The 19,340-nt window shown below is 42.5% G+C and overlaps 2 protein-coding genes across 6 annotated transcripts in view; one reads left to right on the top strand and one right to left on the bottom strand.

Moving 5' to 3' along the window:
* Nucleotides 1-11,072, top strand: part of MAP7D3 (MAP7 domain containing 3) — a 46,742-nt gene extending 35,670 nt beyond the window's left edge. For both annotated transcript variants that reach the window (XM_074834721.1, XM_074834722.1), the window contains 7 exons: nt 2,482-2,617; nt 3,613-3,793; nt 4,938-5,042; nt 5,289-5,342; nt 6,138-6,231; nt 6,666-6,864; nt 7,974-11,072. In XM_074834721.1, coding sequence (XP_074690822.1) covers nt 2,482-2,617; nt 3,613-3,793; nt 4,938-5,042; nt 5,289-5,342; nt 6,138-6,231; nt 6,666-6,864; nt 7,974-8,283 — 1,079 coding nt within the window. In that variant the 3' untranslated portion in view covers nt 8,284-11,072. The remainder of the gene's footprint in view (nt 1-2,481; nt 2,618-3,612; nt 3,794-4,937; nt 5,043-5,288; nt 5,343-6,137; nt 6,232-6,665; nt 6,865-7,973) is intronic.
* An 801-nt stretch (nt 11,073-11,873) lies between these two features.
* Nucleotides 11,874-19,340, bottom strand: part of FHL1 (four and a half LIM domains 1) — a 34,081-nt gene continuing 26,614 nt past the window's right edge. For 2 of the 4 annotated variants that reach the window (XM_074834725.1, XM_074834723.1), the window contains exons 2-6: nt 15,948-16,129; nt 15,057-15,234; nt 14,398-14,567; nt 13,660-13,846; nt 11,874-12,870 (exon numbers count right to left, since the gene is read on the bottom strand). In XM_074834725.1, the coding sequence (XP_074690826.1) occupies nt 12,713-12,870; nt 13,660-13,846; nt 14,398-14,567; nt 15,057-15,234; nt 15,948-16,103 (849 nt within the window). In that variant the 5' untranslated portion in view covers nt 16,104-16,129 and the 3' untranslated portion in view covers nt 11,874-12,712. Of the gene's footprint in view, nt 12,871-13,659; nt 13,847-14,397; nt 14,568-15,056; nt 15,235-15,947; nt 16,130-17,908; nt 17,926-19,340 lie in introns of those variants that run through there. The other 2 variants (XM_074834726.1, XM_074834724.1) reach the window with 2 other exon arrangements.

Below are 19,340 nucleotides of genomic sequence, written 5' to 3'. Positions count from 1 at the left end.
AAGAAGTGCTCCTTCATGAGCTCTCACCTTATGCATGATGATAGGTAATAAACTGTCATGGAGCCTCACGTTTCTGTATCTGGGTAGTGAAGGCTTTGGAATATGATTCCTGTATTAATTGTGAATAAATTACTTGCCTTGAAATGTGTTGGAATCTTCCCTCCATCCAACTAATAGTTCATTTTACAATTGTTCTGAGACATTTCTCTTGCCTATCTCTCTCTTTGCCCTTCCATCACAAAAAGGTACTTTGAGGAAAAGACAGTTCTTACCAGGAATGACAGTGGGAGTACAAGGAAAATGGAGATGAGTATAAAATGCTGGAAGAATCTTAAGGCATGTTAGCAATCCCACTGGGAAGTCCTATGTCCTGCCCTATGGAAACAGACTATACAAGGGGTGCATGGAGATGAAAGCATGATTGAAGTAACCATATGGAAAACATCAGTAAAGCTTCAAAAGTGAAAATGCAATGGGAAGGTCCACCGTAGACTTGAGGTCCTACCCTTTCTTTTGTCTTTATGCCCTGTTCTTTCCATATCTGTGGTGATCTGAATTGTTGTGACTAATTTTCTTCTAGCATTTTCAATACCAGATATTCATCATATTTCAAGCTATCATTATCATGTTATAACCCTATAACCTAAAAGCCTAAAACCTTTAGGCTTCTTGCTGAGGATTAAGTTGTCTTATTTAGGTTCAGTTTGGGGGGGGGTGGCAATAGGTTAAACCTGACATTAAATGTCAACCAATTTTATACAACTAAGATTCCAGTGGTGTTAAAAGAGGACTGCTGTGTTGGTTGCTGTGCAAGTGCATAATAGAAGATGGCCTCTGCTGTAAAAAGTGACTTGTCTAAACTAGCAAGACACTCAAGTGGTAGAGGGGAAGAGAGACATTTTGATTTCTTCATGGTTATATACTGGCAACACTAAATGAAACATTCCCTCCTTTTCTTTAAATCAAAAAGTTGCTGAATGTAGGAAGAAAAGCACATGCAACTCTTGAGTAGGCAGATCCTGCTAATGGTTCTTGTAATTGCAAAGAAGTGTTCTTTCCCGCTCAGGGAGGAGGAGGAGAAGGAGTAGGACCCCTTTTGACTGAGTTTAAATTTGGAACTGTCGTGGCTGATTCTTGTTTTTACCGACATAACTGCATTTTTGCCCAAAACAGAAGCAATGTGTGTTCTGGGGAGGTGCTTCTTTTTTAGCATTGGGTAAATCTAAATATTAGAAAACTTCTCTGTGACTGCACTCCATCAGTGCTGGAATACTTTTCCTAGGACTGCAAGAACAATTTTTATGCACAGAACACTGCTGTGATTCAGCTGCTGAGGGTTTACTCTGTGTAATTATGCCCTACAGCTGCAGGTAGTGATTATGTGTCCATGAGGCTTAAGCAGCTTTTCAGGTATTAATGTTCCTAATGATGGCATTGTGTTTTGAATTATTGTCTTTAGGTCAGAAGCAAAATAACTGATCAAACCCTGATGTCATTGTTCATTAAAATTACCTTGACTTGAAGGCTTCATAGATGTTAAGCAAACATGTATGTGCCGATTTGTGAAATATTAAAAAGAAAGGCAGGTCCTCACCAACATTACGACATTATTGCTCTACTGATACCAAGAGCTAATTCTCTGAATATTCAGATGATTAATTCAAACAGTAATATTTATAGAGAGTGGGAATTACTGATAAAAATTCTAGTTCTATATATATTGAGAGCAACTGGATGGTAAGGGTTGTGGGGATTTTTTCCTAATGTTAATTTATAATAGTATATCTGATGTTCAGATATCGTAACACCAGGCAGAACATGAAGAAACATAAACTGCAGGACTGTACAAATATCTGCTAACCTGGTGGTTGGAGGTGTTTTGATCTCCATGTAATTGGAAATTGATTTGTTGCTAAAACGTGTAGAAATATGCTATTGCTGAAGTCATTAGTATGTGCCTTCAGGGCCAGATAAAATGGTGATTATTTGCACCCTAAGATACTCTATAAAGGCATGAATATTAATGTTTTGAAACAAGAGAAGTCAAAAAAATTAGTATTTAGTCTTTAGGGTCATGTGCATTCGGTTTTATCAGAAGGAAGTTAAGTGTATTTCCTAAAGCAGTATTTTTTTCACTTTTAAGTGATACAGAATAACCGTGTCTCTTCAGAAACATGTTTTTAAGTGCTATGGTGATTGGAGAATAACTGTATCATCTGGAATATGGCTGGATCAGTGTAGTTGAAATGAATTGTTACTGCTTCAGTGTCAGTGAGATGTTGTGGCTCTGCATCTCTTTAGGACTCCCCTTTGGCTCTTGTGGGCCTTTAGATACAGGGTGTACTCACGGAGTGATGAGCACTGATCAAAGAGATAGTGGGTCAGTTGGCCAAAAGAAAAATCGCATTTCACAGTGATAACATCTTTCTTAATTTTAAGTTATTGGGGCTTTTTAACAGCGGTTTGTTTTAACCTTTGCAGAATCAGGTAGCAAAACAGTAGCAGGGACCACCACAGCTGAAGAAGCTGCTAAAATCTTGGCAGAGAAACGACGTCTAGCACGGGAGCAAAGAGAGCGTGAAGACCAAGAAAGAATTCAGAGACAGGAAGAGGAAAGGTAACAATTCAGGAGAAGGAAGGGATGCTTTCAGTGGTGGGTGTGGTTGGAACGGATACTCCAGCAGTATATATTTCCTGAGCTTTAATTTAAGTTCCTGTAAATCTTAATGCAGTTCCTGAAGCAGAGACAGGCGCTGGCACCATTTGAGACTGGGCAAATTGCTGTGTGTATCATTAATCTGTGTCTCAGTATATATGTAATGCATAGTCGTTGTGCAAATCACTGTTTCTTTTTTCCTTCCAGTCACTAGTGGTGCTTTTATTTCAAAATACCACTTGTATTTTTTTTTTTTGTATTTGTCTTGAAATAGCCAACCTCTCTGTATTAAACTTTCCATTGATGAACTCGGGCAGTGGTTTGATGGTACATTAAATCTCATGTTAGTGACCTGACATCTGAATCAGAAATGTTGCAGCCAATTAATTCAAAGTGATAAATCAGTGTGCATTTGGTTCACTGCATAGAAGTTGTTAAAAATAAATTATTAACTTTGTGCTGACTAACTTTATTCCAGATCAGGGGTCACCTGTCTGTATTTCTGTGAACATGATGAAACATCAGATTTTGTCTGTTTTCCACTCATGGGTATAAAGCTGTCATAAACTTGCATATAGTCTGCTATAGATGTTTTATCAGAAATATGTCATCAGATCTGTTGTGTACATCTGCATGGTCTGGCACTGTACACATCAGTATATCTCTGGAATTTGAACTATGGAAGAAACAGTCTTTTAGGAAATCCACTAGATTTATGTTTCACAGTCATTAAAAGCTTCATTCATGTTGTGGATGCAGGTAGTATTTATTAAATTGTCGATTAATCCAGTTCTCAAACATTCCATTATTGGAGCAACCTGCCTTGGCCTTGACTTAATCAGCAAAGAACATTTATGTATTCTTAGACAATTTCTTCCAAGTTATTCTGCTTTATCCTTTGACTCGTCTGGATTTGTAAATCCACACCAAAAGCAACGTATCTTTATGCACACTAGAATCAGAGAAGAAGAAATGGCCAAGAGAGCAACTGAGGAAAAAGCACGGCGGGAGGAGCTGCTCCGCAAGCAGGAGGAAGAAAAGAGACTGGCTTATGAAGAACAACAAAAACAAGCTGAAGAGGAGAGGATCCGCCGAGAACAGGAAGAGCAGGAAAAACTTGCAGAGCTTCAACACCAGGTCTGCATATCTGTAGGCTCCAACTGTGTTCCTCATACAAGCTGCTGACGTGTTTTTGAGGGGGTTGTCTTTGATTTTCTTTCACAGAACAGTTTTGACAAATCTCTGACAGGAATGATGTAAAGCAGAGTTCATCCTGTCTGAGATGGATTTGAGAATGTCTTGAAGTCCTTTCCTTGCCCTAGTCTATGTGATCTTTTTTCCCAACATTTGTTAAATTCAAGTGTGGGACAGAAGCAGGTATTTTGGAAATTTTTTTAGCCATCTGGGATGCTATTTTGCATACATAAAATATTTGTACTGAGCCCACTTTACCAGCTTACTGCTACAGATTATAAGGAGGTGGTCTGTCTGGAAAGTCATCTGGCTTGCTCTGATTCCTTAAAAAGAAAGATTGGTAGTGTTTCAAAGTCTGTTTTTCGGTAGCTAGTCTTCCACAGCTAGTGTCTGTGTACCTTTACAAAGGCGTCCTTTTAACTGAAGGAAGCTGTTTTGCAGAAAGTGGACTTTCTTTAAATGACATTAATTTTGAAAATGAAAGCAATTTTACAATGAAATTATTTGTGTTTAAAGAGCTGTATCTTATGGATAGCATTGACATGTGTCTGAACATTTCTTTAAAAGCTTGTTTAAGTTTGTAACAATTATTCAGAGTGGTAACTATGCTTCTATCTTCTTTCCAGTCATACTGGAAAAGATTTTTTCAGTGTAGAAGGAACAGAAGCTGTTCAGTACCAAGTATCTTGGTAGTAATACCTGACTGCCAAGATTTTTAAGTTAACCTTGCCACATTTAGAATTTAATTGCTGTCTTGTTACTTTATAAATTATCATCCTTAGACAAATCTTCATCCTGAAGTATAGTTTAAACCCTACATAGCTCAAAAACATTTAGAACATTTGCATAATCACAATATAGCTATGCACATCATTTTTCTTTTTAGATCAGTTTCTGAATGTCATAGTAGTATATATTCATGTCAGTAGCTGGGTAATTGGCATTTAGCTCAATGTATGGTAATGTTAAATACTGATTGTCTGATGTTCCTGTCTGTGGTGAACCACAATCTCTGTAATGGTTCTGCTTTTGACTCTTGGGACTGAGTTGTGCACTGGGTGCTCTCTTCTTCTTGTTTTATGTTCAGAGAGAAGAAGCTGAAGCAAAAGCTCAAGAAGAAGCTGAAAGACAGCGACTGGAAAGAGAGAGAATTATGCAGCAAAATATGCAGGAAAGGCTTGAAAGAAAAAAGGTATACTGTTTTGAAAGCCAAGAGGTTTCTCAGCCTGAAATAGTGGTTGAAGTGTTAAACCGAACAGGCAAACAGTCTCAGATGCATTTAAATAGTAGTGTGGTTTTTTTAAAAAAGCCAGCTCTGCCTTGTGAGCTTTAAAAACGGTGAATAAAGTAGTAAATTTATGAAATATGAAAATTTAAACCAGAATGCTGAAATGTAAAGCTCTGTATGTCATTGCAAATATTTTCCCTGTTTTAACAGAGAATCGAAGAAATAATGAAAAGAACACGAAAATCAGATCAAAATGAATCCAAGGTACTTTTTTGTTTGGATCTGTATAATGACAGAACAGGTCCTTCCCAGAGAAGGCTTTGCCTTGTATCCTTGTATCCTGTCTTCCTCTGTTAGCCTTACACAAACTGGCTTCCACATGAAGTGCAAAGTTCTGGTGCACCAGAATAATTTTCAGTAGCTTTCCATTGCACACATTCTTCTGCTTTGCTTGGTCTGACAAGAAATCCTTGATGCATTTTTGTTCAAGACATAAAGAAACAATATGATCTGGCCTTGTCACTTGCAGATTGGTAAAAATACCCACTGCTTAGTAATAGATTTTTTAAAAAAAACTGTATGCATTCTGCTGGGGCTACTTTTCCCCAGAAAACTTAAATTCCTGGCTTCATCTGTTTGCTTAAAGCAAATCTTGGATGGCCCTTGGATTGCTACAGTAAACTGGATGAATTCTTGTTAAGGTAGTAACCTAAGGTTTGTGGTAAATTACATGTATTATGTTGAGGAGTAGTTGTCCTCCTCTGAAGGTTCAAAGACCCTGAAAATCAAGAAATGTTTAGCACACACCTTGGAGAAATGAGGGGAAAAGGAACTCAGGAATAGTTCATAGGTAGGAGATGGAAGTGGGTCCCACACATTCCTTTACAGGCTGTGGCTCAGCAGAACAAGTGTTGCTGGGTGACCTGATTGTCTGTTAGCCTTTGGACTAGTGTGGCTTACTGCTGGGCACAGAATAGTCCTGCATGGGAGCTGTGACTGAACCATTTGTGAAACACTAGAGGGTAGTGAGTTATTCTGAATAACACTCTGGCAATTCAGTTGCAGAATGAAGGGAAGTCTGCCTCTGAGGCTATGGAGGGAGAGGACATTGAAGAGGAGGAAGAGTTGGGTCTTGAGAAGACTGATCAACCAGGTAAGGAAACTTGATGAGTCAGGTTTAAGTGGCAGTCAGTGTCGCAGCGATGTTTAAGAATTGTTAAAAAGGTCACTCGCATAATAGCATTGTGATGGTCAGAAATGCCAGGGAGACTCTCGGCTTGAACAGAGAGTAAATCGTGGTCTGTTCCGTACCACAAGAGACAGACAAAATGATCAAATGCAAAAGTGATTTGAGTGTGAAATGCAGGCAGCGTGCTTTCATTTTACAAGTGTATTTTTAAAGACGGAAAACAAATTTCATGTTGTTATAGGCAACTTGTCTATAGAGAAATGAATCTATTGAAGCCAAATGCCTTGAGCTTTGGCCAGGAAAGGTCATTTTGGCACTTGAATTTTACTCATTTAGAATAGCAGTTCTGTTACTGAAAGTTGTTTTTTTTTCTTTCTTTTTCCCCCCCCTGCTTTCAGGAAAGCTAAATGGCATTGACTTAGCCCAGGAAGTCAAGGGGGAGGCAGAGGGTTGTTTAGGGACTGCGCATAGCTTGATCTCTACAGAATCTGAGGAACAAGATGTGTCAGAGTTGAAGGCCAGTGAAGTGTTTATGAATGGAGGCGATTTGAAGAGTGATGAGGGGTCTCTACTTGTTACTGAATTAAAGGATTCCAGGTGAGTCTGTGTAGGTGGCTGCTTTACTGTCAGAGCAGTTACCCATCACACAAGAAATCTCTCTCTATGTTTAAATTAAATTTAGTGCTCTATGTGGCGTTGCCTCAAATTTTGCACCCCGCTAGCTTTGTGGTATTTCTCTGGCTTGCTCCAGGCATGTGGTGTGTGCATGCTGTCAGTTTACTGCTTCACGCAGAGGCAGTTAGTTCAGGATAATTGCTTGTTTAGATGGCACCATGTTACAGTACTGGCTTTGCTAAGAAGTGAGACACATAGCCAGCAATGTGGCAGTGTTACTTACAAAGAATAGCATTGGCTTGAAATCTTTTCCCTTGAAATGGCTAGCAGTTCTTTTCATTAACAAAACATTAAACAAGAGGGAGAGAAACAACACTGAAAAGGAAGAATAACCTACAGAAAGCTCTAGAACAGTTTCAGTTGCGCTGAAGCACCAGATACAACACAAAAGCCTCTCTTAATGGGAATTCCTTTTTAGTATTTAAAATTTTATCTTTTAAACATAAAGCATTTCCATCCACTAGTGGAAAATCTGTCCTCTGATGCTTGTTCCGTTTGCTCATCTAAATGCTAATGATTTAGAAATGACATTGTGAACTCTTTTTTTATAAAGTGATGATAAATTAATCTCATTCCTCTAGTGATGGGATATAAAGACATTTTCATGATTTTCTTGAGAATGAATGAAAATTGATCACTCTGATCTGGGTTTAGATTTTGAATCTGTTTTAAATATCGCTAGTCTTCTGAGGCTGTTCTGACTGGAGAAAAAAGGAAAAATGCACGCTACTAAAACAGGGTTTTAATGGTGTAGGACTTTAAACTTGTTGCTTATATCAAATTTCTGGAGCCAGACCTTACCTGAGAGCTATTAGTATAGTAAAAAGTGGCTGTATGTTGGTGAGTCGTCCTTCCCTGTTGGCTCTTGGAGGCGAGATCCTGCATGGCAGCTGGAGGAGCTTGTCTGGGAATGCCCTTCAGGATATTCAGTGCTTTGCAAAGTATGCAGCCTGCTCATTGGCTGGCCTGTAATCAATCTAAAGGTTAAACATGCAGAAACTGTAATACAAGTATCCATTCTTCTTTTCTAGCCATCCTGCAAAAGAAATGGTTATCGATGACTCAGTGAAGTTGGGCGTTAATGAAGCTGATCATACAATTGGACTTATTCAGAATCTTAATGGAAGATCTGGTTCGTGGACTTCTGAGGAGTTTATTGACATTGGAGTACATTCCAAGTCAACCAAACTGAGCTCAGACAGGATCTCTGCTGGTAACTATAATCAAAACTTGAATGATGCTGCTACAATACCTTCTAGTCCCAAATTGGCTTTTGAGGAAGATGGTGCAGTGAATTCATTGACCAAACCTATAGATGCTTCATCAGGTAATCCAAGCTGATTTCCCTATCTGTCTCTTCCTCTGGCTAGGCAATTAACTTCCTTGCAATTTACTCTCCTTGCCTTAACTTCAGCTTCTTATTTTCAAGGCACTTTTTCCAATGTGTAGTCCGGAGGGAAAGCTCTTTCTTTAGTGCTTGTAACTTGCATTCTGTCAAAAGGAGTCACCAACTGATGCCTTTTTAGGGAGTTGCTCTAGGCAGCAGCTAAGGCCCGACATTAAGGCTCTTCCAAAGACACAGCTGAGCCCCTGCATCTCCTACCAGTGCTCAAGCCCATCTGTTGCATTTTTAGGCTTCTCCTAAGATGTCTTAAATGGCATGTTACTTTTGAAGATACTAACAGTTTAAAAGGTGTCTGATGTAACTCTACAGACAGGACCTTTCCACTCCTAGACATGTTCTGTAACTTTTTGATGCTGGCCTGCATGGTCTTACAAGGTCTCTTCAGGCTCTGGCGAGGTATTAGCTGTCCTCTCTACTTACTTAGAAATAGTCTTTCGCTTCACTGAGGAGGGTAACAACAACCTTAAATTCCACAGTTGTATTACATTCTGGGAGGAGTAATAAAGTTGCACACGCAATATTCTGAATTTTTGGAAAGAAGCAGGGCTGCATCTAAAGCCACATGTACTTGAGAAGCCAAACCCTGATGCAGGACGGCATAGCATGTCAGGGAGGCTTCAGTAAGCGAGTTTATGTAAGACTAAACCACTGATGTTGGAGCTAAACCCCAAATGGACGTACTCACGGCAGGAGATCTCTTCCTCTGAGATAAATGACTGTGTGAACAGTTGGAATGAATGGTAGTGGAAAAAACAACACTTGCTATCCACATTTTCTTTAAGTGATGTGTAGCACTTTTTTTTATTAAAGTGTAGCACTTTTCTAGACTGAACTGTTTCCTGAGTCTCCTCTGTCACTCTGCGTCTTGTGAATTTTATTCCCATGGACGTAGCCTTATTGAGGCTTCCCTTGAGGCCACAACTAACTGGGCCATGGGAATAGACGGATTTAACGTGATACTGCTGATCACGTTTTGTTCTGATCAAAATCATTAACTTTTTAGTGATGAAAGTGTTGCCTTTTAATTTTGAACTTGAAAACGTTTAGATATAATATGGTTTAAGAATTATGTACATAACTTCAAAAACTAATATTCATACATAAAAAAAGTTCACTGATTTTGGACTGTAAGTAACCAAGTGGTTCTGTGCTCACTCCCTGGATGTAGGCTCCGACAGTGATGATAGACATATGTGGCATACACACAATTGTGATGGTTAAATGTTTTCTTCTCTTTGCTCTTTGGACAGAACTGTGAACACTAGAGACCTGGAAATAATCTGATTGTACTTCAGTAATCCAGTGTTTTATCAAGTACCGAAGGCCTTGTTTTGAAAAGCTGCTTGTTTACCTTTATCCATCTTCAAGTTTGCAAAAAACAAAAACACCAGGGGAGGGATGACAAACTTCTAATTTGCACCTTGAAACATTTCAGGGAAAATACTGTGCTGATGTTCCTTTTCCATTAATTTAGCTAATTGTTAGATAAGATCTCCTTGTTCAAATATCACTTGTTTCCCTTTTACAGACTTTACAGTAACCTGTTTGAGTCTCTTAAGTCTTTTTTTTTTCTCCTATCAGTATCATGTACAGCAACATGCCCCTGAAGGCTCCCCACTTAGCTACTGGCCAGATTTTGCATAATCCTAAAATGGCACTTGATGAAATAAAAGACTCATTCAGTGTGTGCTAAAGCTGAATGCCCTTTGTAATGTTTTAGAAAAAAAGTTACTTTTTGGTTCGTGTGCTATTTAAAAACACAAAATTTACTGGCTTCAATTTTGAATGGAAAGGAAAAATTCCTTATTTTCTAACAACATGAAAAAATTGGCAGTTTCAAAATGTGGTATTGTACCATCACTAATATGTTTTAATCTATTGGCAAACATCAAAATGTTTTACAGCATATGCACTAATATATTATGAAAATGTTGAGTACCTAGTATGTCTGTCATAGTGCAGTTTAACATGTCATGCTTTTAAAAATGTTTTTCCTTTTGAATTACTTATTTAAGTTTATCTACACTTATGGAAGTATTATTTTATTGTGTACATAACAGTATTAGACCACTGAAGTCATATTTTGTTCATGTTAATTATTCTAAGTGTTCCTGTTCTAGCTTTATAACAGTGGCTGCAAGCTGCATATATATTTCCCTTCCCCTGAAGCCTTCATTAAGTAATCTATTTAACCTAAACTTGCCTGCTTTTACAGCATGAAGATATTAACTAAGCATCTTCTGAAAATTGCTACTAAAAGTAATAATGCAGCCTTGTTCTTCTATCTCCTGTAACAGATATACTGGATAAGTGATTAAAGAGTAGCTGTCTCAAATCCTGCTATAAACCATTGGCTGATACTTCAATTCACATGAATCATCCAAATGGCAGCTGTGTTTTCAGTGGTTAAATGCAAATGGTTTTGCTGGAAATAAATGTGTTCTTTCCTCGACAACGCAGTTACAATAGGAAACCCTCAGCCTTCTTACTCTTGCTGTTTGCTATTCAGAATAGAGTAGGTCTGTTTTAGACTTTAGAGCAGTGCCTTAGGTAAAAGGAGAAATGTATTTTTGTATGATAGCTGTTTCATTCTGGCAGAGACAATCATTCTAACAAAAAAAGATGCTGATATTTTTTTCTGTGCTGATATTATTTGTTGAATGGTCTGTTACAGCTCTATGTAAATATGTGAGCACTGTTAAATAAACTTTGCAGTTGAACAATGCTTTATTTCTGTAATACTAAACATTACCTTACTAGGAGTCTCCAACCCCTTGCCATGCTGACCTGCCTTGAGATGCACTCGGGTACTGCTCTAACTACTCCACACTGCAGATTCCCAAAACTAGGAGCCTCTTTGGCAGTTGCATTTGTGTGGTTGGGAAGGTATTTGTGCTAACACCTTCAGATCTTGCTGTGTTTGTACATGCTGATGATGTGTTTGTAACTGTTGAATTCTTTAACTTGCTTTTTACTGTAAGCCTTTGCCTTTTACTTGTAGCATCTTTGTGCTCTAAGGGTGAGGCCAGCAGTGCCCCATGGCCACAGTGGAGCAGTGTCCATCAAGAATACAGCAAGATGCTGCCTTTTATTTTTCTTGCAGGGGTTCTTTGTTTCTGGTAGGTGCTTGTGAACAGAATGGAATGACTGGAGCAGCATCCAGTTGATAAGTATTTCTTTCTACAGTAGTGAAATAGAGAAAACCATAAACCAGTGTTCAGGTTGCTGATGGGTGGTAGATCTGTGCATGGACAGTGGCAGTACATATGTTCTCCAAAGGGCTTTTTCACACAGGCTGTTCTTGGCAGATGGTCCAGTGTCAGTTATATATTAAAAAAAAATAATTAGTTTATGGAAATTGTTGCTTTGGTCCTCAGATATTTAAGGGTGCTATGGCAGAACAGCTGACTCCTTACTTTGCCAGTATCAGTGTATGAGACTTGATTTCAGTAGCTCAGCCATAAGAGGTGTCAATCGTGTAAGATGGCAAAATGAAAAAAAAAAACAGTTTTCCAGACTGTAGAACTTCAAGCAGGCACTAGTCTCATTTTTATTAATTCATAAAAGATACACTGACATAATAGGAAAGCTATCGTTGTCTGAGCTATTAAGGCACTTCTAAATGCATGTGCATTTTGTTGTAGTTGAAAGATTTACTACTTGTTAATGGATTAATAATTGTATATAGACAGCCTCGTTTAAACAATGATGTAAAAAAAGCTGATGAGAAAAACTTTTGGGCAAACCATGCAGAAATCAAGACTAAAACAAGTTTATGGAAACTTAACTAAAGCTAAATCATAGTGCCAAAACATTGTTATATGTAAGATGAAGCTATTCCATACACGTGCTGCAATTTGGTGTGGTAGGGTAAGCTAAGGTATTGATTACTGAGCTGCTATTAATGGTGTGATGTATGTAATGTACTTGTGCTTGTAAAAGCTTAATAATGGATCTCTCTGATCCTGGGTGCAATCTTTGCATCTCTGTTTCTGAGGTGCATGCCTTGTCAAACCCACTTCATTTAAGCGCCAAGCTTAAATGTATGCCAGACAAGTTTAAAACTAGCTTTGTTTTAGTTTAAGCCACGTGCAGATTATCTGGTATGTGGATCTCTAAATCTAATGGCATTTCAAGCCTTTATACTAGAAGTTACTTGGAAACAAAGTTAGATTTTTGCAACACTACATGCTTTTGTACTGCAGGAGCTTCAAAAGTCAAACCCAGTATATTGAGGCTACTTTAGTTTTTATACTAAAATGGAAAAAGTTAAAATTCTTAACATGCAAAAACCTGCTCCTTTACCAGGACTGTTTTGGAAAGCAGAGCTCTAAAATCCATTTTACAGCAGTTGCTGTCTGTTCCTTACAGTCGTTTGGGACACTCAGCACAGTAAATTTTTCCATTATGGCAAACAAAACGCTTGTTGGCCAGACCACGGGCACACTTTGTGCATTTGAAACAATAATCGTGCCAGGATTCATCTTCGTAGTTAACCACGCTGGTTCCTCTTCCAAATCCTGCTAGGAGAGAAAACAATTATAGGACGGCGATAGTAGCTTTTCCCTTGGCTGGGTTAGCCCACCAAGCAGCAGATCCCATTCTTACTGCCTCCTGTAGTCTTGCAGACCATATTTGTATGCCTAAAACACCAACCAGAATTGCAGCTGAACCACATTGTTTGCTGCTCAATATTACTGCTCTTAGAGGAACAAGCAGCTTAGCATACGGCTTGTGCAGCTTGTCCCTGCAAGAAGCCTTTTCCCTTGGATCCTTTCTCCAGGAAACCATTAAGCTGAAGGAAAGACCAAGATGTAGACCCAGGACAGGTTGGGCTGAATGCCCCATCTGGTTGTTACGGGCTCAGACCCATGCTCTAAAATGCAGAACAGAATGCAAGTCTCATGGGGCTGGCAGGGTAGTGCCCACATTTCAGGGCTGAATTTTGTAATCCAGTAACTGATATGTGCAAAATACAGCAGAAGCAAAACAAATGTCACTTTGGGGCAATAGAACACTGCTCCTTTTAGACCTAAGGTTCCCAGACTAAGATATAGTTTGGAACAGTTCTACTTGGGGAAGTGTTGAAAAAGGTAAATTTGAGCTGTGCGGAGAGTGAAGAGCTCAGTTACTCAGACTCCATCCAGCAAGAGCATGTGGCTTAGAATTAGAGCATGTGTAAATTGCTGGGATTGGGTTTAGGATACTAGACCTGCTTCTGGTGTTAGAAGCCTCTGAGCTGCCGGGCTTTGGGAATCGCTGTTCTGACCTTAAGCACCCACTGCCCTCAAGCTGCATTTAATCCAACATACCTGTAATAGGATTCTTGCAGCCAGCACACTTCTTGGCAACACACTCCTTGTAACAGTCAACACAGTAAAAATCATCCTCTACAGCTGTGAAGCGCTTCCCGCCCAGTTGCCTCTTGCAGTTGGAACAAATGAAACACTCTGAATGCCAAGGCTGTTCCTGGTAAGTGAGGCCTCCAGAAGTGATGGGCTAGGAGGGAAAGAGCAGAGATGTGTTTCAGAATCGGTAGGGAGGAAGAGATGGGATGCAGGCATGGGGTGTAGGGGGGGAGGGCTTTGTCATGGAGATGAGCTCTTGAAAGTGCTCATTAAAATTAAATTGAGTTCCTCTAGCCCAAAATCATGTGTGCATGGAGTTTTCATAATAGTTTATTTTACCTGCAGCGATTCTGCAATTCTATACAAATCAGTTGTAAAACAGCTATTTGATAAAATACTGGTGTACTGCTCGAATACAAAATACCTACTAGAGAGCTTAAACCATCCCTAAAGCAAGTGCAAGGCCAGTGCCCACCTGGTTTCAGTGGCGTTGCCATCAGATAACCCTACAGCCCCTGCTCAGCTCCTGCAATGTGCAAGAACCATCAGCTCTCACATTACTGCACCACCAGTATCTCCAGGAAAGAACATAAGCACTGGTACAGCTTCAGCATCATCTGTCTGCTGGTTTACTCTCCTAGCTTCCAAAAGACATGTGAGGGCTAGTTCTGGCAGCTGCCTTTGCGAAGCAGGAGGACTCACATTCTTGCATTTAGCACAGGTCTTGGCAAACTTATGCTCATGGCAGGAGACACAGAAGAAGTCATCACCCTTGGGGAAGAAGCTCCCAGATCCAATCACTTGCTTGCACTGGCTGCAAGTGAAACAGTCCTTATGCCAGACCATCTTCTTGTACTCAACGTTTTGGTCTCCTACAACAGACAGAAATAACTTGTTATGTGGGATTTCAGGCTTGTGACAAACTCCTCCTCCTGTGCAAGGTAACATACCTGTAGGCAAGTCCTGTCCATAGCTATGACAGGATTCAACTGTAACGGGGACAAGGGCCGAGCTGTTAATTTCTGTATCTGACTTTAGCCAGGGCCGCCTAGATTTTCTCAAAACATTTGTCAGACAGGTGCCTGAGCCTTTCTGAGAAGAGGACCTTGATTTACAGAGCAAAGCTTTTGGTAGAAATGGTTCAAGACTACTAGGGTGAACCATCCACATGAGGGTTAACTGCAAAGCAGCCTTTCAACACTTGAATAAGATGGACAGGTGAGAGCAAGTGTCAAAACTTGCACCATTTTGTGGTGCTCCAGCCTTCCACTACGATGCCCGTACCCCTAACTGCAGCCTGATAAACCGCCACAGTTTTGCCCCAGAGCAGAACGTGGCAGTTGTACCCCTGTCACCAGTACCTGCAATAATAGGCTTGAAGCAGCCCTTACACCTGGGTGCATCCGCAGCGGCAGTGCAGTTGCTACACCAAACCTTGTTGTTCTCCCTTAGCATGAAGGGCTCATTGACCAGGGACGTGTAGCACTTGAAGCAGCGGAAGCAGGTGTCATGCCAGTAACGGTTCTTGAAATGCAACTCCTGGAATGAACAGAAATGGAGTGAGCAATAAACCCTTCTCTCTTGCTGAGCAGCCCTAAAACCAAGCTACCGTCTCGCCAGCTTGAGCAGTAAAGGATAGATCTCTTGGTTCCTAAGCATGACTCCATTCAGTGGCTGGAGGTGCAGCTCATCTGCAGGCAGTTAAGGGAAGGACATTCAACCAAACTCACTGACACAGTCACATTCACTTGGGGTTTCAGAGTAGCAGAACATGCTTCAAACCAACAGCTTTGAGATATGAAGTTCTGTAAGTGTGGGCTGCACTGGTTGTCAAGTTCCCCCTCAAGTTCAGGTGTGTGTTATTATTGCCATAAACATGAAGCAATAAACATTTGACAAACTGACAAAAATCAGCCCCTAAGTTCCTGACTGCTGTGCCCAGATGAGTTTTCTGCAAGTCCTGTGCAGGCTGGATTAGCTGCAGTACTCTTCAGGACAATTCAGCATCTGAAGCAGTTCACGTGACTGAATCTAGATCCTGAAATTAGCTCCTGTGCAAACACAGCCCATCATGAGCATCCCTGCTGCAGTGCCCCAGAGCCGCTGGCTCTTTGCCCAGGGAGCACAGGGCCCAGCAGCCAGAAGACTCGCAAGAGACCTTGTTTCCACACAGCATCTCACAAACAGACCGGAGCCAGGAAAACAAAAGGGGAGGGTTATCAGCACCACCCATTTAACTGCTCAGCACTCACCTTGGAGTCAGCTCCAATGGGTTTCTTGCACTCAATGCAGGTGTTGGCACAGATCTTATCGAAGCACTTGACGCAGCAGTGCCGGCCCTCTTTCTGCACATACTTCTTCCCGTGCAGAGGATCACGGCAGTAGAAGCAGTCAAAGCGCTCCGACATGGTGCCCACAGTGTAACTGCCAGGCCCTGCAAGACAAAAGAGGGTGAAGCCCTGATGACTGCTCCAGCTTCTTGGGTCTATGTAAATAAGAAATATCAGGAAGATGGCTCAGCAATGAATGCATGGTGGTCTTGTTGGTAGAGAAAGCAGCTTTGGTGCCAGAATGTTAGGACAATTTTTCTATTCAGGCAGCTTGGTGGTTTATAAGACACGACAGTTCTCTACCAACTGCACTGGCATTTCAAGGTGCCTCCAGCTTTGTCTTTAGGGTCTAGATTAGACTAACGAACCATCACACTCAGGGAGGCTGGGTGCAGTAGACAACCTGGGTTTGGTCACAGCAATCACAAACACCTGCTAAAGAAGGCAGCTTGGATGCCCCAGGTCATGAAATGCCATTTAGGATGCAGAGAGAGAAATAACCATGAAGTCTCAGAAAAATGCAGGCTACAGAGTAGGGCCATGTGGGCCAACTCCTGGGGCCATGCTCTGGAGCTCAGCAAGGGCAGGGGCTGCCCTGCCTCCTGGGAGTGCTGTGCTTGCCACTGCAGCTAGCAGAAGCAATTGTGGTGGGTTGACCCTGGCTGGATGCCAGGCACAAACCAAAGCCACTCTATCACCCCCCTCCTCAGCTGGAGAGCAGAGAGAAAATACAATGAAAGGCTCATGGGTCAAGATAAGGACAGGGAGAGATCATTCAACAATTACCATCACGGGCAAAACAGGCTTGACTTGGGGAAATTAGTTTAATTTATTATCAGAGTAGGATAATGAGAAATGAAAATTAAATCTTAAAACACCTTCCCCCCACCCCTCATCTCAGGCTTAATTTTACTCCTGATTTCTCTACCTCCTCTGCCACAGCAGCATTGGGGAATGGGGGTTGCAGTCAGTTCATCACCCACTGTCTCTGCCACTCCTTCCTCCTGAGGGAGAAGACTCCTCACACTCTTCCCCTGCTCCAGCCTGGGGTCCCTCCCATGGGAGACAGTCCTCCACAAACTTCTCCAACATGGGTCTTTCCCAAGGGCTGCAGCCCTTCAGGCACAGACCGCTCCAGCGTGGATCCCCCACAGGGTCACAAGTGCTGCCCAGCAAACCTGCTCCAGCATGGGGTCTCCCACAGGCTATAGGTGGGGATCTGCTCCACCATTAACCTCCATCAGTGCAGGGCACAGCTGCCTCACCATGGGCTGCACAGGAATCTCTGCTCCAGTGCCTGGCACACCTCCTCTCCCTCCTTCTTCACTGATCTTGGTGTCCACAGAGTTGTTGCGCTCTCATATTCTCACTCCTCCCTTCCACTGCAGTTGCTGTTGTGCAGGTTTTTTTCCCCTTCATAAATACGTTATCCCAGAGGTGCTACCACTGTCGCTGATGGGCTCAGCCTTGGCCAGCAGTGGGTCTGTCTTAGAGCCTGGCTGGCGTTGGCTCTGTCAGACATGGGGGAAACTTCTGGCAGCTCCTGATAGAAGCCACCCCTGTAGCCCCCCACTACCAAAACCTTGTCACGTAAACCCAATACAGCAATGCATTAGTAACACAAATGTTTTCAGTTCCCTTAATAGCCATCCGAGATATGAATGCTAGATTTCTGCCCACAACAGCTCTGACCAAGCACAAAAATGCAGCGCTCTGCCTCCTGGGGTCCAACCTGCTGTGAGCGCAGGGCTGCAAAGTTTGCTGGTGAGGAGAGCAGAGTCCCACACCAGCCTTTCCCCATCACCTTCTTAAGAGGAAGGATACTAGACTGGTTTATTTACATATTTCACATCAAGCAAGGATAATAATTCCTAATCACTCACTGAGAGCCACTTAGTTCGTTATGGCCAGGCCCACTGCAGGGCTCAGCGAGGTCCTGGCTGAGGTGCCGCATAATTTGTGCGCAGAAATCCCCACCATCCACAAGCAGAGCAGATAGTTTCCATGTTTCCAGCCTAAGCCCGCGGCCAGCTGCAGCCCTTCGAGGCCTTTTGTGCTGGATAGTTGTGCAGATTCCAGCTGCCTCTTTTCACCAGGCTTTCACATATAAAGTCATGAGAAAAAAAACAAGAAAATATCTCCCTACATGTAAAGATACTTCTTCAGTTCATGCCAGCAGGGCTCTGACAAGGCACGATGTTCCACCACGCCAGGGAGCCAGGACATCAGTGGGTGTGGGGGCTCTTGACCAGAAAATTTTCCACTTTGGCCGGAGGTGCACACTCACGCTTTCTCCCCAGACACCCGCCCCAGCCTGCACACCCGGTCTCAGCCTCCCAGACCACTTCTGCTAATGGCTCCCTCCATTTCCCCACACCCTTCCTCAGAGGAAGCCGGCAACAATCCTGCGAGGGGGCCACAAAAGCTCCAGCAGGGTTATGCTAGCCCATGCAGTCCCAGAAATGCAGCTCCATCCCTGCCCCCTGCCGCTCATGCCCCTGCAGCCCCCAGCACTGCGGAGCCCCGTTTCCCCCTCACCACCAACCTGGGACACAGCCCTGTACTTTCTGCACCATCAGCAACCGGACGAGATGGGGTAGCGGTCTGGCAATGGGGGCCACCAAGAGGAAATTTAATTTTTTTTTTCCTGATAGAGCTGCAGCACCAGCACAGAGCAGGAAAGGGAGAAGGACACAGACAGGCCATATAAATTGCTGCTGCTTCCTGCTGTGAGGTGGGGGAGGCCATTAGCACCTCCATCCTGTAGCATCACCTCAGACCACCCCACCAAGCTCCCAAGCCCTGCGGTTTAGGGGCTGCTTTGCTTCCTGCTCCCAATGGAGCTCAGCAGCACAACGGCTCCTCGTTCCATCCATGCTGCTCCAAGCCCCAGCACAGCACCTTTATAAACTGAAACAGGGCTTGGGCTTTTTGGGGTGTAGAGAGGGTATGTTGTTCCCCACTGTGCCCTCATGGCAAGGGAGGGTCAGCGGGACCCCATTGGGCTCGCTCTCAGCTGTAGGATGCTGTGCAGTCAGGACTGTTGTGTTGTCACAGCACGAGGACCTGTTTACACAGCTCTTTCTTGGACACTTGCCCACCCCAGTAATTCTAGAGGTACCATCAACTGTGTGGCCCAAGCTGTCGGCATGAGAAATCCCCACACTGGCACGGGAGCCCCTGAGGCCAACAGATTGTTCTTGCCGCCTTTGAGAGGAGAGGGGCCTTGCAGCAGGGGTGCCAGCGTGAGCAAACCTCACCAGAGGAGCGCACATCAAACCCAACAGCTCCTGACACTGCCCAGACACCTCAGCA

The sequence above is a fragment of the Strix aluco genome, chromosome 10 (genome assembly GCF_031877795.1).
Source record: "Strix aluco isolate bStrAlu1 chromosome 10, bStrAlu1.hap1, whole genome shotgun sequence".
NCBI classification, from domain to species: domain Eukaryota; kingdom Metazoa; phylum Chordata; class Aves; order Strigiformes; family Strigidae; genus Strix; species Strix aluco.
This window is presented reverse-complemented; position numbering and strand designations above follow the sequence as displayed.